The sequence below is a fragment of the Ischnura elegans genome, chromosome 11, assembly GCF_921293095.1.
Source record: "Ischnura elegans chromosome 11, ioIscEleg1.1, whole genome shotgun sequence".
NCBI classification, from domain to species: Eukaryota; Metazoa; Arthropoda; class Insecta; order Odonata; family Coenagrionidae; genus Ischnura; species Ischnura elegans.
The window spans coordinates 5357334-5382248 of NC_060256.1; the positions used below are offsets into that span (position 1 = coordinate 5357334).

The 24915-nt window shown below is 38.8% G+C and overlaps 1 protein-coding gene across 4 annotated transcripts in view; it reads right to left on the bottom strand.

Moving 5' to 3' along the window:
• Positions 1-24915, bottom strand: part of LOC124168473 (nucleolin-like) — an 817942-nt gene that overhangs the window by 353630 nt on the left and 439397 nt on the right. For all 4 annotated transcript variants that reach the window (XM_046546746.1, XM_046546745.1, XM_046546742.1 and 1 more), the window contains one exon: positions 15364-15521. In XM_046546746.1, the coding sequence (XP_046402702.1) occupies positions 15364-15521 (158 nt within the window). The remainder of the gene's footprint in view (positions 1-15363; positions 15522-24915) is intronic.

The following is a 24915-nucleotide window of genomic DNA, read 5'->3' on the forward strand; positions in this document are numbered from 1 at the left end:
TGATTTAAAGTCTAAAACTGAACACTAATGATCGCCAAAGCAATGAATACCTAACGATGGTAATTTTCCACTCTCGCCCAAGACCATCGAGCTATTTGTTAGAGCCGTTAATTAGCCTAAAAAATAAAAATTATTATGACTCACCCGAACAATGGAATGGAGTCAGAAATTAATGCAGATATAATAAATCGTCATCTAACAATAAGAATCTTCAGAAACATTAAGGTATTATAAATATTTGGATATTTTCCATTGTAGGTATATAAAAACCAACGTGTGGTCGCGCACTTTGACGAAATGAAAAAAATAATGGATCGCGAAAAAAGGGAAAACTCAGCACAGGCCAATTGCTATTCAGGCCAGTTGAAACCTTGTTTTTTATTAAAAATAACGATGGAGTAAATGTCAGTGAAATATTTATTTGAGAAGCAGAAGAGAGGTCAAGAAAACAAGAAAATCGCTTCCTTGTGAAAAACAAAAAGCTATCAATTGAGAAGAAGGTTTTATTTTAATGGATTTGTACCCGTACCTGGGATTAATTCTTTTTTACTTCATCGTGTGTGTTTTTTAACTGGAAGAAGAAAAAATTATAGTAATAAAGAAAAAAACAAATAATTGGGTAAGCTACAAAGAATAGTAAAATTGATGTATTAAAAAAATTGAAATATCCTGAATAAACTTGTGTGTGGTAAATCAGTTCAAACCTCCATTTCGTTAAAAAATAATCATCTGGTTAGAAAATATGATATTGATAATCATGAAGGCTTTACTGAGGTTAATCAAACCTCGTCCTGGAATACTTAAATAAGGGTCTGTTTTATTTTGGGGGATAGGATTTTCGCAGGATGAAAACGGAAGTTTTGAAAAATAAACATTCGCTTATAACCAACCACCTCATCATAATACGACTGATAAAAATATTCCATTGTTTTCTGGTAGCAAAAGCATTTTTGTTGAAGCAACAGCATTTATAAATAAATTATTTTAAAAAGACATAGTAAATATCAGTCACACTTAATGGCATTACATCTTCAGAATTCTCCTGAAAATTCTTACCGTTTATACGTTACATAATATCTGCAATAACTTAACTGCACAGCGAAAGAGCACCTAATTTTATTTGTTATGGCTTATTTTTTCGGTTGCTTAGTTGTGAGTGGTTGGGTTCGGGTACAAACAAAAAATTAGGAGAAGGAGCGTTGGGAAGGGTGTGATTGAAAGGGTGTGACGTCATAAAAACAATTTCCGATCTGAGATAAATGCAAAGAAAACATGCCGAAAATTAAAAGATTACTTTGCGATTCAATTTTTTTTCAAATATGGAATTTTCACGAGGAAAAAAAGTGAATTGGTTGTGCGGCATTTATTGATTGGATTTTTATCAATTCGCATTCTTCCTTCCGGTGTTAAACGGATGAATTCCATTATTGTGGCATCCTGGTCATTGCCAACTTAATTGGGTAAAAAAAGCTCGGAAATCAATAACAAGAGAATTTAAGTAGTTTCTTTTCTCTTCTCCATTAATAATAAAAGAAAATTAATTTTACTTGTCCCGCAAAGGCGTTCAATATCGTAAAAGCAATTAATATTAGTCATGGACGCACACTTAGGGCTTCATCAGAGTAAATAAATAATTTATTTTTATCTTGGATAAATGCTGCGGTGGGTTTTTACATGTTGTTACAGGCTCACTAATATACATGCCTCCATAAATGCAGCTAAATAAAAACCCATTATTAGAACACAGTGGTCACCTTCAGACTCCCAGCAATGCGACCGGCCCCGAAACAGAATTTCGTTGAAGTAACTCGGAAGGCGGAAGGGAAGGAGAAATTACAGCGACGAAAAAATCATTGTAATCAATCCATTATCTCATAAGCGAAGTATTTACCTATTCTTAAAATGTATTTTTTTACAATAGTTAAGGGAAAACAGTTGTTTATGAAATTTATTTCAATAAAAAAAACAGAAAAATATTTTTAATGCAGGCAACACGTGACTAAATGTAGAAACGTTATGATATTTTTTAGGTCCTTCTTAGGCAAAATGATTAGTCAATATGTGCCCCCTAAGTTTTACTTTGTTTAGGACAGTATTTCGTAGGGAAGATCTGCATTTATCTTTGATATATGCTATTCAATATAAATAACATATTGCTGTTTCCTTCCAGTTTTCATTATTTTTTGACGTCAATAAAGTTTGTGTTCAACAACTCATTCAGGAGAACCGCTTAGTAATTGACAGAATGGCTCACAATGGCGAACCGTGTGAGGCCGATGAGTGAAGCTTAGATAAAGCGGAAAGCGGATGCTAGCTCGGTCCTGACGTCATCAACTTACCTCCGAAGGGCGTCGGTATTTTCCGCCGGTGGAGCACGAGAAGCAGGTGACGTCATCCGAAGACGGGCGAAAATTTGCGAAGCGTCAAAACAGATACAATGCATCTCTGAATTTTTTTAAGCTCCGTAAAAGTTAGCAGAGGAAAAAATATGATAAATAGCCATGTGATATCTAGTTTTGAAAACCAACATGTTAATCAAGCAATTACTACCATAGAAATTAATATAGAATTTGTCATTTTGATGCTTTGGATCATTTAAATAAATATTTTAAAGGCATATAAAGGAAAAACTTGATATTTCCGCATAAAATTTAATTTATTTATAGCCGCGTAATCTATTTCCACAGCAAGCAGATAAAGTTTCAATGTTATCTTTATAAATTTTCTATAATTTCACGCACACTTTCAATTTGATTGCATTAAATGGTCTCGTTATATATTTATCCACAGCGTTTACTCAACGTAGGGAAAAATTACTTTTTCTCCTGATGTTTGCTATCACTGGCTCGGGAAGAGAGAACTGCGAGAAAGGCGAATCGAGCACTCTTGATTCATAGCCGGCGTTGATGATATCAATTGATAGGGTCCGATTTTCGACGGTCTGCCCCTGTCTTCGGTCGAACGTGCGATAAGTGATAGGGGTGGCCAAGATTAGATACCGGCCACAGCAAAATCACTCCATCCATCATGATACGGGCTCACCATGCATTTAATAATCCAAGTTTAGAGTCATATTCAGCTAAATCTTTCACTGCTTTCTCTACCTATTGAGCTTGTTAATTATCGCTTGAAACTTTTTCAAGCAATTATATTCAATATACCTCGCTGAATTGTAACAGTCATGCATTTTAAATAGCCCGGGAAATGATTCATCTAAGATTGACGTGTATAATTATTAATTCAGTAAATATCTCATTAAACCTCTTAATTTAAAGCTTAAAAACTATGCCTTTCCAAAATATATGATTATCTAATCAATAAATATTTTGAATACGAAAAAGCTAAATTAATAACCACATTTTGGTACACCTTTGCATAAGTTTTTAATCTTTAAATGATACAATTCAAAAGACCTTCGAAATCATGAAAAAATGAAACAAAAACTATATAACCACAAAAATGCATAGCTGAAAAAGCATGCAATTTTGTGACTATTACCTACTACATATATAATGCAGAACTGAATGGAAAAACCATGGGCTGAACGCATCAAAGTTTTAACGATTTATTCTTTGATCATAAGCAAGAATCACGTAATTTGCTCTTTGAGCTTTTCCAGAAATATACTGGTGCTTTCTGTAGGGCCCTGTTTAAGAAACTCTTTTTAACCGTAAAGAGCAAAAGTAACCACAACGATCATAGGGACAGAAACCTCGGTGTATTTTACAGCAACAGACAGTTATACACTATGTATAACTAATCGTTGACCTACAAAATTACTTTGTTCATAAAAATGTCTTGTGCCCACTACGAGTAAGATAAATAAAGTATTGTCACAATTAAGGATATTTTCGTAAAGAGCAAAAGTAACCTCATCGACCATATGGACAGAATACTCACTGTATTTTATAGCAACAGACAGTCAATCGTAGAATTAAAGTATTACTTTATTTATAAATGTATCTTGTGCAAACTATGAGTAAGATTAATGCTCGAAGATTTGTGAATGAATTATTGTTATAATTTAGGATATATTCGCTTATAAAGATCAAAAACTTATTGAATTAGTCATTCAAATGAAATGCATTATTTTTAACATAGATTATTAACATACGAAAATTACATCCCAGGATAAAGGTTGCAAGGAAATTTTGATGGATAAAGAAACTTTAGAATAGATATCAACACAAAGGGTTACAAATTCATAGCGATTTTCTCGGAATACGGGAATTTTAGTAAATTCTGAAACAGACGAAAAATAATGGTAAAAAGGCATGAGAAATCCTTGAAAATAATCGTGGAACGGCGGTTTTTAAGAGTTGAAGAAAGTTTTGAAAACGATTGGGAGTTATACGGAATGTATAAATAAAAAGGCAACTTAATTTATTAGGAATCAGATCCAACACCCCACTGGATCTTGGGGATGGGTGTCGAGTAGCCGAATGGGAGGAAGAATTTATCCAAAATGTTTAGGGAAATCTCGAGACGAGATGGACTTTCGACTGCATATAAATATTTTTTTATGAAGATTTTCACAGCTTCTTTTATCAATGCTGGAGGTTCCTTTCGGAAAATGCTGCATAGGTAACATTACCTGCTCGATGTTTCACTCCTCCTGCTGAAAGGGTTTTCAACAGAAAAAAAGATATAGCATATAAAGATATACGAAATAAAATAGTAATGTCATTTTCTATTCAGCACAATGAATTTTCAGGAGAAAATAGTGATGAAGAACTAGGGCAGTTAAAACAAAGATGGCAAAAATCTAAATAGAAGTACTCTTCATTGACACGCTGAATTTATTAAAAAGGCTTTGCATTCAGAAGACGACTAACTGATGATGATTGTTGAGCGAGGGATACAGGAAGTGCAGTAAAACATGTCAGTCCAACACCACTTCAATCACAGCCACCAGACAATGCTGAGTCCTGCGGTTATGAGTGGGATGGATAGCTTCGACAGGGGAGAGGGATTATCCAACATTATGCAGTTATTCTTGGGAATCGGATGAAGATGTGCCATCCCCCCCATGCGTACCAACTCTCTTCAAAAGCCACGCCTTTGGCCTACGCCTCAATTGGGGCAAAGCCCAGCTGCAAATAGAATGCCTAGCGACCGAGCAGAAATCGCTGTTTCCATTATGTTTCGTGGGAGTCTTAAAAGGGTGGCACAGCCCATCGCCCTAAAACCCCTCCGCGCTCGCTGTTGATTTTGAATTAGCTCTTCCATCGAGTTTAAGTGCAACTTCTGCAGCTGCCTCGGCGCGCCACTTCCAACTTCGGCCGCGGATGATTTCGGGCGCTTCTGTCGGTGGCCTGAGAGCGCATTGCAAAGCAGGTATTCAAATGCTCACCAAAGAGGAGTGGCGGACGCATTACCAATTGCAAATGGCTCTCAGCCTTGAAAATTAAAAGCACTCTCCATCCTTTAAAGACCACGTTTAGGTACCGCTGCGACGGATAAAGTCACGGGGCAACTTTCATGGAGCCATGACTTTAGCTTGGCCACATTAGCGGGGTCATGAAAAGCCATAGCTTAGCCTTGCAAAGATTAACTAAAATTCTTTTTGAATCCAAAGAGTGGACTCAAGCACGTTATTTTGGATGTAATTAAAGCACCCATTTCAATAAACCTAATGATCTCATTTCGAGAGAAGATGAATAGGTTTTTTTTTACTCCTCAGACACCACCTTAGCCACTACGATCATTTTTAAAATTGTGTGGACAACAACCTCCTTTCCAAAGAACACTTCTATAATGTACGTTTTTATAACAGTGGTACTAATTCAAATACATCCAGATTATCACCAGAGTTTAATTCAAATCCGTGGCCATGATAAAAGCACGCTACGAGTATTTGAAAGAGAGGTGTAAATCAAGGATCGTCCTCTTAATTTATAAATGCATTATCTACTCACAAATAAAGCACTCAACCATCAGAATTAATACACGCTGGTATATTCCTGACGCGAAAAATACCGTATAGGGCATGCATTAGAATTTTATCAATAATTCCAATAATTAGTTACTAAGTCTCTTCTTAGTATACCCTCAGTTCAAACGTATTATAAAAGAATAATATAATATTCAGACGTAAAAAACTTAACCACGTACATTCTTAGAGTCAGAAATTCAGATGTCTGAGATAACTACAATGAATCTTCACTGCTGAAAAAGAACAAATGAGCCACATAAAGAGCCACGGAAAGTCGCAAAAGGAACAGCAGGAGAGACTAAGGAAGATATGCCCAAAAAAAACAAGGTTTTAAATATGCTGTGAATTTACACGCACTGAAAATAAATGCTTTGAAGTAAATATTGTGGCCTGTTTGCCATCTATAAGAAGAGTTAAATTCTAAAGGCTCAGCAATATTTACACAAAGAAAAATACCATTCAAAATCAGACAAAAAATAAGCGCAATATATTAAATGTACGAAAGCTATAATAGCAAAAATTATGTGAGCCACGCATTCATTTCAGGGAGAAGTAATACAAGCGAGAGATTAAAAAAGAACGTGTATTTGCTTTGTGACAAAAGAAAAGCGTACAAGAATGGAAAACTTAGGAAAAAACACACAAAATATTTTAATTCATTTCCATCAAATGTCAACGACTACCTTTCTCAGATTACGCAAGATATTTTTCCTTTGTAATTTGCCACGATGATGAAAAATCGATGAGCTTGGGAGGAAAAAGTAGACACACATAAACATGAAATGGAATTAATTAAAATGTTTTAAACTGAATTCACCAATGAAAGGTCACTGAGAATTCCTTGAACTATTTTTCTTAGCACCCAAATGCATAGCAATATTTAACAATTCGCATTCGAGTCACGTTACCGTTGAGGTTACGATCGAGGGCCAAATTAGTGACGTCGTACGCCCTCTAGGAGCCATTACTCTAAGATGACAACCCCTGCCATACACCCAACCTCTTTGCGCAGTCCGTGCATGGACGCACTATGAACAACGGTGTTCAATCCAGTTCTGTTTTTATTTTCCATTTTACGTCCTTAATTCAAAAATCTCGACACGTTCCTGTTCACTGGGTCAAACTCTAAATTTCGCCACCTGCATTGCTATCCGTAGCGACGCGGCGCATATTTTCCCTTTTTTAGCCAGAACTTTGGCATTTTCGATTTTTAACACTGGTAGCGATACCAGGCCGAATTAGCATGCTGCTCGAAACGGGATATTTCTCCCTCTCTGGCCACAGTCGAGGTGTTACAGCAGCAAAAGAAAAACACGGTACACACTTAAAATATGCCGTTACTCATAGCGTGGGGGAAATAGACTTGCGACCTACACAAATGATCAAAGCGTCATTGCCCGAACGTCTTAAAGACAGAAAAAGTGTTGCGGGTTACATGAATTGTAATTACAGGGACTATGACTCTATTCATGAAAAATTCACTTTTTTAAAATTCGGTGGTCATTTTGAAGACGACCATACTCTGATCAAGGTTTAACTTTAGTAAAAACATTGCCACGACACAATAAAACACGGCTCATTGTCAGCGATGGAAGTTATAAACATTTATAGATACCCTTATGATGGTGTGTTACTCAAGCCACGATCAAATACTCGGTTGAATACACAACCAACTGAGTTTTAGTAGGATCTCATTACAACGCCACCGAACATTTCGCAAATCCCGACACGTTCTTGTTCTCTGGATCAACCCCCACGCATCGTCGTTTTCCCTCCCGTAGAGGCCGCAAGTACTGTTTTTTCTTCTTTTGTATAAAATATCAAGTTTCATTTTTTCATAATGGCTTCAGAACACGCCCAAATTATCATACAGCTTCGAAATGGAACGCGGAGCAGCTACTCTTTGTCATTCCTGGTCTACGAGGAAGATAGAGGGGGTAGTGGAGGGGCATATCGCATTGGGAATTCGTGGCGCGTTCCGACCGTGAGATGGGATTTAAGCCTTTCCCCACCCCCCCGTCATTTGACACACCGCTCCCCCCCATTCGATCGAGAAACTCCCCCTCCCACCACTCCTCCCGCTCGTAATAACCCCGAGGAGAGAAGCAAAACAATGTCGGCGAGGCGAATGATGCCATTCCGTGAGTGGCGAGCCCTCTCGTTTCCGCGAACCACAAAAATTACACTGCCGCCCTCGCTGGATTTCGAAATGGCGGTTTTGAGGAAATTTTTACGTGACAGGATCCCACTTCAATTGTGAGTCCAGCCGACCCTCGCTACAGTACAAAGTTCGCACAAAAATTTAAAAATAGTCATATTCTTTTTAAACAAATCGAAGTTGAAAATCGGGAATGATAAAGTAGACAGTAGTTTTTTTATGAACACACGAGAGCAGTCAATGCAAATTCATTGAGTATACCGATAATGTGTTAGCATAAATGCCAAGCATGGCTTCGAATTCAACAACAATGATTGTTTAACAGCTGCATGTTGACAGTTTCGAGAACAAATTTTCGCAACATAACAGTTGCAAAAACAGAGAAGAAACATAGAGGTTTTTACGTGCCATTAGGATACAAAAAATGATAAAATTACGCACATTTTATCACATCAAGACCCGACGAATACGATATTCATGAAGCATTAGAAAATGTCACCTCCATCTGACGCGTTAAACCGAGGGCATTACTTCCGCCACTCTTTCTCCTGATCATTTGAACGCCATCTGAGATGAAGACTGCGAGACGTAACGTGCGAAAGCAGACTATGAGCCGAGACCCGAAAGGTGAATTTGTAGCGGACATCCCAAACTTTGGCTAAGACTTCTAGCGAGTGCAATCTCAAAGATCAGGAAAAATATAATTATGTGATTTCATTTTTGCTCAGTCCGCGTTCGTCCGCATCGTCCGCGTTCTTGCGATCCTTGTCATGGCTGGACACGGAGGGAAACTTCTTTGTAAATGCATACTTGTGTACAGCACCAAAAAGTGCCTCCTCAGGGCCAACAAACCGGCATCGAAAGTTTATCTTTAGAGAGCCATATAAACCCATTTCCATTGATTACACTATCCACCCAATTTCCGTAATTAATATTATTATTATTATAACTATCACATGCTAAGTATTCATCTCACAAGGATGAATAGTTAAGCACTGACTAATATACAACCTATAAGACGCAGTAAGATTATCGCGAAACACCATCAAAATTATCGCCGTCTCTAAATTCTATCCACTCTATTTGCATTGAAGCATTGCATCTTACTATTACTTATTTACGGAAATCACAAGGATGACTTACTAATTCTATTACTTCAAGAACGCAAAAAGTCCCAAGCATCCTCCGTAAATTCTTAATGCACTATTAGTTACTATTACGTTTCTCAATTACTCTGATCTCATGAATTGATATTACTTTGTAGCATTTGCTAGTGAAAGTTTAAGTATTTTGAAATTCCATGTGAAATTTAATTGTTTATTTTGTTAACAATGGCTTGTCAGATCAAAAATTGTGAACACCATGAAGGATGTCTACGTTACTAATACCCCAAGGAATTTGTCCATAGTTACTGCAAATAAAATATTCCTATTCCTAATTTATTCTAATAGTTGCCGTTTCGTGGTGAAGAGTTGGACTGCCGAATGTGATGAAGCGATGGAGCATTTGTGTCGTGAGAATGTGGCAAAGGAAAGGGGGGGGGCAATGCAAATGAGGCGATGTATCGACAGGCACGCCCCCGACCGGACCGATAATTTGCGCCAGAGACACGCTAAAGCCCATAAAGCAGCATGATTCCAGCCGCCAAGAGCAAGCGGCGCCCACCGTTGGCCTGCTGCTGCTGCTACGATGGGGGGGGGGGGGGGGGGGGGGGGGGGGGGCAGAGGGAGAGGGCGGAAAGGGCGGACCACGCGCCCTTCACGGCAAAGAGAGGAACCATTCCATTTTAGTATGCTGCTCCTCTGTGACGCAGAGTCGTTAAAAATTTTTGGCCTTGCCATCAGCGCAAAGAAAAAATATCAGCAAATACGGTGGTACATGCTTGCTTCATATGAAAAATAAACGGTAAATATCGGTTATGATAACGAAAAATTATCTTTACATTCTCGAGACATTCAAATTTAAAAACAAGCGCAGATTGGATGCCATCTATCGTTCATCTGCAGAAGTAGAACACCAACTACCGCAAATAAAATATTGAAATTGAGTGGAACTGTTTGTTATCCGTATCGATTTCATTTCCGGAATTTGATATTCAATTTTATATTTTGTCAACGATATTTTTAATCACGACGTGACTTATTCCACGATTTATGGCTATAACTAAGAAAAATGGTTGCAAAGGACATAAAAAAATTGTATACGGCAATGCGCGTTCCAAAGTTTCACGGTGATATTCCCTATTAATTCACAATCGACGCCACAACCCCTTCACGCTGATTCTCGCGCTAGTATTTGTCTTTGAATGACGGCATTGACACACATACGGGTGATGGAGTCTCATGGTAAGAACGCAGCGAATGATTTTCTGCTGTTTTTTCTATTAACCAAACTAAAGAAACAAAAATCTGTGTATATATCAAAACGTGCTTTTTGGAAACAAAAATTATTTGATCTCACGGATTTTTCATGACTTATGAGCAAAATATAGACATCCACACTTGCAATGATAATAGCAATATGTGTGTGCGTGTTTGTGTGTGTTTTCCGCGTATTTGTTCCAGTTCAACTCAATTTGTTTATCCCACATATATTTCAATCAAGAGCTCTCTCTTATTTGAAATTATTTTTAAAAAATCTCACGAAAATGCCTTCAAGCGATCACGTATGCATAAAGTAATAGTGATAAAACATATAAAAACAACTTTTAATTAATTAGCATTTAAGACTCTCATTAAGGTTCGATAAAAGTCTTTGCCAAAAGCTATTTATGAAACAGATAAACGCAATGTCTGCCATAGAAACGCGAAAAACCTCTGAGGTCGGCCATGCTAATTAGGCAATATCGGGTAAAATATAACTGGATTTTCCAAACGCGATTCGATTGGGTCAAATGTGACACAATCAAGGTGATGATTTCCTGTGATTCCTTCACTGATGAAACTACACCAGTATGTTTATCCGCAGTCAAAGATTTCAACAAAAAAAATCCTTTGGTGACATACCTACCAAATATTTTGTCTCCCCTGTTCAGGGCACGCAGAAGTTCGCGAGGAATATATGCTCCGCAAACAAATATTATAGCATCATTTTTCTCATCTTAATGAAGTATAGTTACTAATATAAACACGCTAAGCTATGACAGTCGTTTATTTTCTATCGCGGGAGACTGTTAACATTGCGTCATCGCGATCCGTGAATTTGTTGATGATTACAATTGCCGCTAACTCCATCTTGTTTCCTTTGTCCACCACGGAAACTCAGTTTAGCGGCCAATGTCATGGTGAATGGGTGAAATGCTAAACACTAATGAAAAAAACGAAGAAATCCGAGAGCAATGCAACTTTTTTCATCCTCAAACCCTTAATCACCGAGTTCAAAGTTCCTAAGACAGTGAACGATAAGGAACAGTATCAATAATAAAGAATACTTTTGGTCCAACGATAGTCAAAGCATATCTTTAATTTTTTGCGCAGAAATGGTCTGTAATAGCAGCTTGTTTCGTCCATACTTTGAAAGTATCTTTTTCTTAAAATGTAATTTGGAAAGTTAATACGCGTTAGCATGTAATGCGGGACTATATTCAGACTCATCGGCGTAGTATCCTAGATTTTTCAAAATAAACTTCTGTATTTTTTTTACATTTCCGCATTGTAAAATTTTCCCTATGTAAGCGAAATAATTATTTTATTTGCGAGACAGAAAAATATTAGAAAGGGTCTACTGTGGGTATTCTAAATAAAAATTCGGCAAAGTTATTAAAGGAGAGAGAGGAAAAAGAATGTTTAAAAGTAGTGATGTACAGCTATAAACGTAATTACAAAGCTTGATTGACGAAATTGCTCGTAGCTGGAATAGGCGCGATTACATAATGTAAATCCGAAATTTCATTGCAATAAAACCCTTTACTTGAAAAATATACTCGAAGGTGGATTATCTTAACTGCATATCCGCAGCCGGGGGGTGAAGCAGATAGTGAGCGACATTATGCCCCCTACTGGAGAAACAAACGTTTCATTTCGAGGTGGAGTGGGATCGCCGGCGGAAGGGCTTCATTGGATGGTGAAGAAGAGACGCCGAGAGGAAGAAACTGGCAACAGACGACGACGGGAAAAGGCTGAAGATAAATAGACGACCGAGAAGAAATAAGATATACAGGCGGAATAGGAAATGGGAACCTCTTTATCTCCCAGAGAAAGACAGTCTTCTCTTTCTTCCACTTCTCAATAGATGATTCTGCCTCCCCCCTTCCCTCCGGCTATTTGCCATCGTGTAATTCCTATTGCATCAATCTGTACGACTGTGGGATCGATCAAAGGAGGCTTAAAAAAGATGGCAGATGAAGTTTTTTCAATCGTCCCAATTCAAGAGTACTCGATGGCAAAGATCTGCCGATTAAGCCGTTCCGATATCTTGACGCCATCTTCATATTAAAAATCTTGGGTTGCTGTATTCATAGAATATACAAATGAATAAACCGAAGTGTGGCTAATAAACACGATAGTTGAATGAAAACCACTGCTCCATTTTTAGGAATTGCGATGGATTTTCTCGGGTGAGTAAATATTTAACGGAGAACTATTAACTTACTTGCCTTTCTCTAAATTTAAACTTAAAAGCAATTTGAATGGTATGAATTAAATCTAAAAACAAGATAAAGAAGCGCTAATCCCTTAACAGATTTACCGTATCAGTACTCTTACAAGAAAGGTGAAGTCCAGGTCCAAAATGCTAACTTGCAGCGGTTCAAAAATGGTCTTCTAATATGTTCTAAAATTCTATGATGCAATATCGAACGTATTCCACTTATCCTAGAGAGTTTTAAAAATTTATTTATTTTGCTGTTTATCACCATCACCCCGAAAACGGCACAAGCATGCCTTTGCATGGACACAAAATATAAAAAAGGACACAAGCATACATGGCCTAAGGACAGAACCAATCTACCAACACAGAACTCGAACTCGCGACCTCCGGTTAGGAAGGCGTTTTAGAACTTTACCTAACTGACAGCGAGGACGGTGAAATAAATAAATGCGTTTACAGCGTTTGTTTAATTTACATAAAGCGTAGAGCTCATTTTTGAGTTACTATCGGGAGATCGTATCGGTGCATACAATTTAATCATTAATAATGCGATTATTAGAATTATTTCTCTTGCCAGCTCTCTCAACTTTGTATTTTCCCAATGTTCTTCGACGGAGGGCCACATCACCCTCCTAACCCGACCCTACTTCCTCATCCACCCCTGCAAACTGCACCCGTCTTTCTCATCCTCTTCATTCGGGAGATGCGTCGCTAACCTCGAGGGCCCACTCCGGAATACACCGCACGATTTTAGAGGAACAAAGAAGAGCTTAGGGAGGGGATACATAAACCGTGGCGAGGCTATACTTTGGGGAAAAAGAGCGATATGCGTGAAAAAAGAGTCCTCTGTGGCCACGACAGTCGCTTGCACTTCGCAGGCGTTTCCTCGTGCACTAAACCTGGAGTGTAGCATCAGCAGAATTAATGACGAAATTTACTGTACTTTTCCTCAACTTCATGTCATACCCCGAGGAAATCTACTCAATCAAATTGATGGATACTGGTAGCAGAGGAATGCATGCAGATAGTCCTGCAAATTCTAGGAGAATCATCACTTGCAATTGAAAAACTTTTGCTTGGTGACGGTGTGGAAAGAAGTTGCAAGTAAAATTCCCTGTTTTCTCCTGTAAACATCCTGTTTTAAAGGACAATGCTCCAAAATAATGGAGCTGTTTCTTATCTATTCACTGCAGCTTTTGAAGACGTTAGTTAAAACATTTGTGTTCAGGCCATTTTTCAGTCAGTTCAAATTACTATTTAGAGTATTGGTAAATAGTTCTTAAGTAGCATTATTATTTAGATTTCCATTGAGTATTTGCCATCAGTAGATTATTTCCATTACAGCACGAAGTAACAAACTTTCTTCATATCATTAATGGCGTTTTCCCATGTAAGCGTAGAATGAGAGGATTGAATACATCACTATGCGGCTTGTGGTGTATTGAACCATACCACTCAGCATATCACGAGGTCATTCTCCTGGGTACCAATTCACTACATGTGATAGTCACCTTACCATTGTGATGGACGTTACCTGACAGCATTAAACTCAGGGCGAATACGTCGCAATGCAAACAGAACGTGGTTGACTTATTGTCTAAATAACGCTGTTTTAAACGCTCTAAATTACTCTATATACAATATTTGACAAAATTCAGCATAAAATAACATTGATATAAGCTGACGGTATTTTTGTGTAACCTAGCTATCCATTCCTATACGTTCAGCCTGAATTTCTTTTTCTACGACCTGATAGGTTTCGATTTTTCGCCAGCCACATTTGCCATGCCAATGATGCACATTGATAGGGTGCCCCAGTCCACTGGACCCGTTTAAGGTTGATTTTTGTCGCGATAGAGGGCTTCGCGGCAATCAGTGCAAAGCGACCCATCCACTCTCAAACTTTGCAATTGACCATTTCTACTCACGAGAAATAGTACTAGAAATAATATGGATTTGAAGTAATCGCATCATCACGATTATGAATGCCAGTTTACACCCCTACATTGTAGCTTATTTTTCCGTGAAATTCGGATCCCTCTGCATGTGGCGGCATTTGCAAACCCATTTCAATGCATTGACTACACATCTAGAGGCCAACTGAAGAATCCTACTTTCACGCGAACTTACCGCTTTGCTTTGATCTTATCGCTATGATCTAGCGATTTGATCGATGGATTGTTCTTCCTCATAAGATAATCCTCTAAAATCGCTGGAACATTAATAGTTTTTCCTAGTGTCGCTAGTGGTGGGACCCGCCCGCCTTAGTGACGGTGCGGGATTCCTCGTCCCATCCCTTTCTTCCCTATGCCGTCCTCGGAGGCGTCGTCGAGCTCCTATCGCGGCGGCGCCTCCTTCCTTTTCCCTTCCAGTCCTCCCCCTTCTACGGTGCAGAGGTGATGAGCCAACGCTTCCGGACTTCGGCCCAGTTGGGTAACCCCGAGAGCCCGTCCTAGGGTTTCGTATCCACCGCTGCTACCATGATAGCTGCTTTTTGGTCCGCTTTTTATTTTTTTTAAATTTCCATGTGAATCCTAGTTCTCACACATTACATTCACTTTTTCTCCATGACGGCGTGTAAGTGTATTTCCAACATTCAAAATATTATCTCCAAGAAAAATAAAACTGCTTTTCATCCCGAGGAATTCAAAACTTAAGTAGGTATTTTGTGCTCGTCACCCACCTTTGCTAGGGCGTACTGTCCCTCTGCGTTGGTGGCCTGCATCGCCGCCTTGATCCCCCGGAAGTCCGGCTGGTAGGGCTCAAAGCGCGAGGGGACGGCGGTGCTCGTGGCGACGAAGCGGCTGGCATCTTTGGCGGCGGCGAGGGAGAACCCTTCGGCTGGGGAGAGAGAGAGAGGAGACGGGGTGAGGCAACAGACGGAGCAGATGATGCAAACACCATTCATGGCGTGACTCCGTGGAACAATCACGTTCTTTTGCACTTTTACCCATAAATATTGTGCAAGATCAAATCGTGAATACAGGCACGAAAAAAAAAGCTTTTCAACTTTTCTCAGAATGTAAATTTACAAAATTCTTAGAATCTAATTCTATGAACAAAATACTTCAGTTCACCAACTTTTCGAACAAGAGATTAACATTTTCAGCTATCGGCAGTAGCAGAGCATGCGTTCAATAATCCCGGACATGAGATTATGATTGAGGAATCAAAGGTCCTGATCAAAGAACGATTTTATTTTCCTCGCATCATTCGTGAGGCCATTGAAATCGAAATATCAACAGAAAACTTCAATAGAGATGATTAACACACATTAAATACTACCTGGAAAAGACTTATTTGCAGAACAGAACGCCAAAAATGGAGGGAGGTCCTAGACGCTGATTGGTCGATCCACTGGTAGGCCACCCTAAGGATGGTATAAGGGCCATTTCTATCTATCGGCAGTCATACCCGATCTGAAGATGCGAGCAGCATAGGCCACGAAACGTCTTCAGAATTCAACTTTGACGCTGCTAACCCGAAAAGCAATGGAGAGAAAATAGATGCTCTTCCCCAGGTCTCAAATAAAGTATCATGGATTATATATCACCAATTTTAATTTTTAATTTCCGTTCGGAAGAAATTCCACTACATCAATCCAGGCATAAGTTAGAATATTTATGACCACTCCGCGGCCGCCAATTATATGTCAACGCTATATACCATTACATCTAAGATGCTACCTCTACCAGGAATATACACGTGTTATTTTATTTCTGGCAGGCAGAATATCAAAATGAAACCTAATTCGCTCGATTTTTAAGCTTACTTTTATACAGGCAATGAAGATAATCGTTAAAAGATGTCGTCTTTCTTATTTTTTTATTCGATCAACGTCACAGTTCCAGCAAGTATAATCTTGACCTAATGGTATGTTTAAATTTTTCAAATTAATGGTTTTCGGAGTGATTGCCACGCGATTAATTAAAGCCATTTCATTATGAATATCTATGCAATGTAAGGTTAAAAAAATAAATATTCGCGCGAAAACGTGTTCAAGTGTGTTTGTAAACAATGTCAGTTAATAACGATCGAAAGGCCTTAGATATTTTTATGCTTAACAATAACTGATCCATATTTTGCTTTGCTAGGCAAAAATGAGGCCTTTAACTGATGCCTCAAACCTTTGTTGCTCCCGTGGGCAAAAGGGTCTCGTAAACGATCACCGGTAAGTTAGATAAAATCAGGAAGCCATGAACACCAAGCAGGCAGTAAAATAGCGATATGTTTTGTTCAGGTTTCACCTCGTTAAACTTAATGAGTCATGAAAGCAAACCTCCGCAAATGTAAAACCGATGCGGAAATTTGGAGTTTACGACGACCATTCAATGCATAAAGCATTCGCAGTAAAACTGTTTTAATGATATGTGTGCAAAATAAAAGGGGCCATTGATTCGATATCAGATAAAAACAGATTTTGCACGAGTTTCGATAAAAATTGACAAGTTTTTCCTCATAACCAGGTTTCTTTTATCGTTCATCAATTAGAATAAGTAATTAGTTTTGCGTGGTGCACACAAAATGATGGCCTGAAAATTGGAGGGCATTCAGACGAACGAAGCGACTCTTTCACGCGGCAATACAAAAGGGCTTGACACTAATGAGCATCCAATCATTCATCGATGTTTAGCCAACTCATTACCAATTCAAAATGCCGCAAATGAAAGGGAAATTTTTCAAAAAGTTCGCCAATTCTCGGGAAAAATGAAACAGAGGGGGAACTGAGGGGGATGATTGATATATATAACGAAAAATAAATTCATTTGGTGACGAAAAATATTTGAAATCGCAGACACCCCCATATTCAGAAGATCGTGAAAGCGTTGAGAAGGTGGTCGAGATCTCATTGAGGAAGAGGAAATGTAGTACTCTAGCATACGAAGGAGAAACTCAAATTTTTTTTAAACCCTGGAGATACTTAAAAGTAGTTCAAATCCGCAGTAAAACTGCTCTGATGAAGATGGTTTACACCATTACTCCAGTTATTATTAAAATACGAGGGACTTTTGAAAATCCTTGAAAAAAGGATGCATTTTTTGTGCGTTTCAAAAAAACGAGTAAAATTGAAAGAGGAGGGGAAAACTGTCAAAATTACCTTCAAAGTGTACACTGATATGGCTTCCGCAATTTCCTGGTTTAGATAAATTAAATTAGATTTATAAAGCTAAAAGTCACTTTCGGCGTCTTTCTCGGTAAATAACATAGTAATGGTTGGTGTCTGCGAGGCCAAATGCGCGTGATGGAAGCTTTTATTATTTCAATAATCGTTTCATCATATCGTGTTTGAAAGTAATAATTACGATTCAGCTATAATCACACCTATATGTCTCTTAGTTTAAAATAAACGGCCAAGAATTGGTAAATTCGTGCATCTCTCTATTTCCGGGCCTTTCACTGCGTTTTGTTGTCACAGGTCAAGGCCACTTCGACCCGATGACGCCTGGTGGAATCCTGACGAAACTCTCGTCACCTCTGACAACAAAGCGCGGGGAAAACCCAGGAAATGGAGAGATGCACGAATTCTGAACTTAACTAAAATTCCGAACGCCACGGAAGACTCCGAGTAAACGAGAATTGGTAAAAATTACCTTCACAGAGAGTCTTCGAACAGCGGAAAACTTAAAGCAATTATGCCTTCATATATCTTGAATTTTAATTTATAAATTAATGAGAATTACAATATTTAACATTTTAAACTGGGTCACGTAAATTCTGACAATAGAGAGAATATAGTTATTACAAATCATCAAATAATGGGCGCATAAAATTCTTAATCTGCAAAGAAACTGAGTAATCAATTATTGTAAATTTTTATGGGTACTGATAAAATGCACAGTTGACTATCGGGAAGAAAGTCATAGGGCCAAATTTCCTTCATTACAAGCACAGAAGGCGGTGTAGTCACATCTTTTGCGAATTCGTTTTCTTTCTCCTCTTTTCTGTCTTCAGGTTATTCCATTTTTTACAGAAAGACAACGGCCTTGGAATTCTGAATCGGTTCGGGTAGAATCACTGATCCAATATAAATATCTCAATGTTTGCACGAGATGGCGATCCCAGAGGCGTGGGAGAAACACCGTCTTTATTCAATGAAAAGGAATAAATTGAGTTACGCAGAGGGAGCGAAGGCCGGCTCAGTGGGATCATTCCATGCGCCTCACTTTCACCGAGAGAATTCGGGTCGCGTAGGATTTATAAAGCATCTTCCAGGATCAGGATTGGTTGAAGAAGACAAGATAATTGTCTACACCCACGTCGGGAGCACCAAAATCCTAAAGAGATCAGAATTAATTCTGAAGGCTGCATTTCTTCGGGTTTCACCGCGTCGTCGTTGTCGTGGAGACAACAGTTTCTCCTGCATTCCAGCAGGCTTCTAAGGGTTGAAGTGCTCAATGCCGTGTTGTGACAACGACTTCGCGGTGGCAACGACAGCGCGGTGAGATCCGGAAAACGCAGCCTTCATTAACATCACACCGCGGAAGCCTTCGCACCAACAGAACTAATTCTGTCACTCTAAACTTAGTGCAATGTGAAGTATCGTAAAAATTAAGAAAGATACTGCATTATGATAAAGGGTGCCAATACTTCTGGTGGACGGTAAGGAAGTGCATAATCAAACGACGGCTAAAGAGAAATATTGGCATCTCCTCTTCTTTTTTGGGAATATTAACTGATAAATTTGGTTTGAATTCGCTCCCTCGAATACAATACATAGTAAAATTGCAATATTTAGCTGCATGGTTGGCCTTGGTTACGACTAATCATATCATCCATGCATCACATTCGTTACCCACATGCACTAACTCGCTGGTAGACTCCTCACATTAAGGAATGCCCATGCATTGCGATCATCCGTCACGCTCCTCAACCAACAATCCGCCAAGCCGGAGGCGGGCCAGAGGAGGAGAAGCGGTCTGCGGATCGGAGGCGAGGGTGAATCGCTATAGAAGGGGTTGGGAATGACGGGAATCGGCGGCTGGTGAGCTGGAGGGCCGACTACTCGACCCCTTTCGGACGCCACTGTAATTAAAAGCGGCTCCGTATCTTTGATGATGGGGCGAGGGTGGGATGGTCGGCGGTTGCGGCTTACACGGACGAAGCCGTAGGGAAGGGAGGGGGCCATAGGGAAGGGAGGGGGCCATAGAGACCCATAGGGAAGGGAGGGGGCCAAAGGGACGCCTCAGCGGAAGAGACCACTCGAAAAGAGAAGTGGAGGTATCGGGCAAAAATCGAAGCGCACAGAAATTTCAGTTGCAGACATCAGATTGTAAATAGGCTCTTGACTCGCGTAGGGAAGCGATTGTGGTACTTATTCCACATGCCAGCGACGGAGTAATAATTCAGTATATAAGTAACACTAACAAATATCATATGGGGAGTTATTATCTTTCCTTTTTCGTCATTTAACAAAATCATTGTGATATTACTGAAATATCAGACAAACGAAGCGAATAACAATTGATGATAAATAGACTTTCGAAAAATATCTATGCAGAAATAGGGTGCATGTTCGTAAGTCCTGGGGTCTCTATCAAACGATACTATTCACTCAGTTTACGGCTCACGCTCAAATGGCCAAAGGGGGCGAGACGAAATATCGGCATAAAATTGAAGCGCAGTACGACTTTAATTTCTGTCATTTCCTTTTGAAAATGTTCTTCAATTAATGAATGAGATAGTAATTAGCAGGTATTTATTAAAAACATTTTCGTAAAATAAGAACATATCTTCTATAAAATATATTTATTTCTTAGAAGCCAAAAATGGCATCATGAGACCAATACGCCTTCAATTTTATGGATTCCGAAACTAAATACCCAAAAAAATAACTCATACACATTGAAACAAAATTGAAATTGGCCCTTGAAAAACTATAATTTTAGATAAGGGGCTGTTTTCCCCAATTTAGGGGTTGCTCGTAAAAATGGAGGGTGATAGAAAAAGACGGAGGTCATTTTCGGATTCAGCGACCCAAAATTAGCCAGAATCACCCTAAATTGTAGCCGGGTATTTTTTGAACTATTTTTTTGCACAACAGTATAATTTTACGAGCTGACCGCGGAGTTATGATATATTTCCAAAGTGACCAGATTTTACGTTTTGGTCGGCCACTCCTGGTCTGGTGTATGATAAAGTTGTGCATCGTGTAATAGCAACATAAAGAAGGTTACCTTGTTCGGAGGCTTTCTAAATAGAAATAGCATGGCACACGGCGCACATTCAACATCCCAAAAGAAGACGGGAGGAGAAACGGAAGAGCACCACAATTTCAACTTTCCCTTCTGACTTGAATCGGTCCTTCTATTTATTGTTTATCAATGATTTAAAAAATATTCCTTCGCTTAGATAACGCTTGCATGGAGTGCTTACGAATTACTCCGGCCGGCTCATGCCATCCTGGAATTCCCGTGAGCCTCGCTACAATTGCCATGTGAATCAAAGATCCTGGATAGTGTAGTGGTCTGCGAAGTGACCCGGAAAGCCGTGGTTCGAAAACGGGTCGAAGGGAATTCTTTCTCGTGGAAATTCATATACATATAAATAATTCCCTCTTCAATTCTCAATACGACCTATCCACTTTCCTTCCATCAATAGGAAATCTCATTTTTTTTCTCCACTTTCCCCGATTACAAAGAATTCTTCCCTCTGGCACGATTTTCAACACATAAATCAACATACTACCCCGCAAGCCATATTAAAGGGCGCGTGGAGGTACGGGTTTAGGGTACCAGCGATAAATGAATAAAAATGAAAGCCTAGCATTTATTAAAGTCATTGACTACTCGGGAGAAATTTGAATTCACACGACTATCCATTTGATAAATATCTCTCATAATTACTTCTTCCTGGCGGATCTATAACGGGGTTCAAACGTGATGTTCTCCGTGTCCATCTGAAGAATATTTAGGTATTAACAATCACTCCAACAATCTAAGCCTAGCGCTTATCCTCCAAAACACTAGCGGCTCCAAGCGTTTAGCATATCTGCAACAATTTCTCTACGCCAGTAGCAGTTTTTAAGATCTCTTCCCCGCTCAGTACTCGCTCAATCCCACCCCAATACTCAAAGCCAACTTATTGCAGCGAATAAAGTAATTTCGCGTCCGCCGAAAATAGCATGAGGGGAGGACTTTTTTCTATCCTCGGCATTTGACGATATCTTTGGGAAAATACGCGAATAAAACTCAAAAAAAGAGAAACACAATTGATGATCAAAGGTAATATAGTTAAAAAAAACGTGTGATTGAGTCGTGTGAATGTCGTATTTAAAAATTAAAGAGGGCTGGCTACCTTGTTCGGAAGGCCTGGATTCCAACAACCTGGTTCCTAACCAAAATCCGATAAGCGTAGGGCGTACATTAAAAAAGATATTAAGAAGACGACTGGAATTATAGGCCAAATAACCGAAGCAATCCACAATTTCCGTGTCCGTAATCTGATAATGTTGTTAAATAAATCATGAATTAGTGCAGAGATCAGAGGAGTTTCTCAATGAACACAAGTATGATGTTTGTGCGCTATTTCCTTCCCATATACGTTTTATTAAGCTGCGAAATCATTGAGGAAGAAAGCTAAAATACCAAATGTACGCTCCACCTCCAAGATATTCTCTGATTACGCAATTAATTAGCGCATTTCAAGTTGATGAAGCGCGAGATTTGAAACAATAAAAAGTTCGAGTGGTATGGTGCTCGATGTTTTATTTTACTGCTGTGTACGGTGTTGTGAGAAGGAAAACTCAATCTCCTGTTGCTTTACCCGCGATTGCTAATGACAGAACACGGCCTCATGCTTGGAACGCCGTGGATGAAGACATGTCTTCCACAAGAGACTTGATCCCTGGACGAGGCAATTATTGTGAATTGAAAATCCATCATTTTAACGATTCAGACGTAATATTGAGGTCATATGTATGAGATCACATAAAGGTCAACACTACAAATATGCCATTACTAGTAAGCTTAAGTTTTCAAGTTTTCCCCTACCGAATTGAAAATCAAAGATAAAACACTAAAATTGTATTACATACAACATACCTATTCATATACCCTCAAGTTTAATGCCTGCATCACAGGGGAAAGCCAAAGGAAATTAAACTTGAATGAAACGCCAGCAATGACGTGCGATATAATAAATGTCTTCAGATACCTTTGAGAAATGCTGGGATAGAGTTAATTTTTTTATTGACACAACACATCGGCGCGAATCAACTGAGATCATGCGGCATTGTGGGGCTATATCAATGGACGAGGGAGTAGTTTTTTAAGTAAATCGCCGGAATAGAAAAACAACGTCAGAATAAATTTAAATATCTCCGAAAAATTGCATAATTTTTGCTTATCAGTATCTATGAATGCATTTATAACATTTCTCATTTCCTGCATGTTTGTTGTAGTGCAACAATTGATTGCACTCTCCAAGTAACTGGTCCCAATAAATACTTATTCCGTGGAGTATAATGACAATTTTTAAATATTCGCATTAATTTTTTTTTGGAAATGAAACAATAATTATGTCCCAAAAATCGGTTGAGTCACGTGATATCGTCTCATACTCTTCAAGGTTTGGAAATTTGGCGGATATATATTCCATCAAAGGCGAGCGATTTAAAGAGAACACTTAACAGACACACATGGGCATGTGGGTCGCTGCTAAGCGCGGCAAAGGAGCAGACAAAGGGAGAGTGAGTGAGGGTGGGTACAGTTGCACGTTAAATCCACTTAGAAGGGACCTCTCTCTCTCTGGCGAGCACACCGTCAGGCGGCGACACAATCAGCCTTCGCCCTTTCCATGCTCACTCGCCGCAAACCTCTCCTCCTCGCCATGCACACTTGTCGCCGCCGCCACCAGCCAGACGAAATTAAAGGCCTCGAGCTCATCCTTTGAGCAAAAACTCTCCCTTCTCATCGAACCTGAAATCTCTTTATTGAAACCACCACACTGCAACTTACAAATTTTCAAAAGGTAATTGAAATCAAGACGAGAGTATATCTGAATAAAATGAAAGGTACTTCCGGTAGTATTGAAAGTACGATAGAGAATCATAAAAGAATATGAAAATTATTGTAATAATGATCTGTCTCTAATTTAAATAATACTTCGGCAAATATCGAAACAAAGTTGCAGAAATGTAGATATATCCTCTCAAAAAGAGTTGAAGACGAGTAACTCTGAGTCGATCAATGGTTCTACTTCTTTCTCAGCAGCTTAATTCCCAGAAAGGGGATGTGGTTCCTAACTTGTCCGAGTAGTTTGTTGAAAATTATTAAATAGAGTCTTAGAGGCCTAAAATATTGTTTTAAAGATGGGTCTATAAATTAAATAATAATTTAGGAAATATATAGAGACTACGACATTATCTCTTCATTGCAACTATGTTTCATGAAAGTAGTGTCTCTCAAGATGTAATTATGATAATTTATTGATAATGTGAATTAATCGATAGGTAAGTGTATATATTTTTATGCCGCGTAACGCAGCCGTGGCAGTCGAGCGCTTGGACCGATTTGAGGCCTAAAAACAAATTGACATTCTTGATTGACTTTTCGAAAACTTAGTCTCATATTAAACGAAAGCAAGAAGTTCGCCCAACAGATGGGACCTAAATTATAAAAAATAAATAAAAAAGACCTAAATTGAGGACTAGTAATTAGTGCGCATTATATCCAGGATTATGCAGCTACTTCTGAAATGATTGTCAAGACTAACTTTTTATTTTTTTCAAGTTATCCTTTTTGACCTAATGGCGTATCCGTTTTAATTTCATCGATTTTAGGAGATGTTACCGTTTGAATACCTACCGGTAAGGTCAAAAATGATTTTTAATAAAATCACTTATTCTTACTCCTCACATATGGAACCTATCACCTTCTGAGTCTCGTGTGTTTACCCAGTGTGTGCGTGAGCTTTCAAAATTGTCGACTAAACATGAAATGTTTTAGTTGAATTTCATGATAATATGTATGCTCACGCCGGCTGATAAGTTATGACGCTGTTTTAAAAGTGAGGAAGTGAAATTCTCTTTTTATGTATTTTTTATGAACTGATGAAGTGCGCAACGTAGCGAACTACATAAAAATTGAATCTCATTGTCGACATCCTTCTGCCGGATAAATTCCCTCGAAAGAGCAATGACTCTCTCAAAAACAATTTAAATATTCTCAGACAATCAGTCGTACAAGCCATTATTATCGTCCTTAAATTTAATGCATATCGTTCAATCACTTAGCGA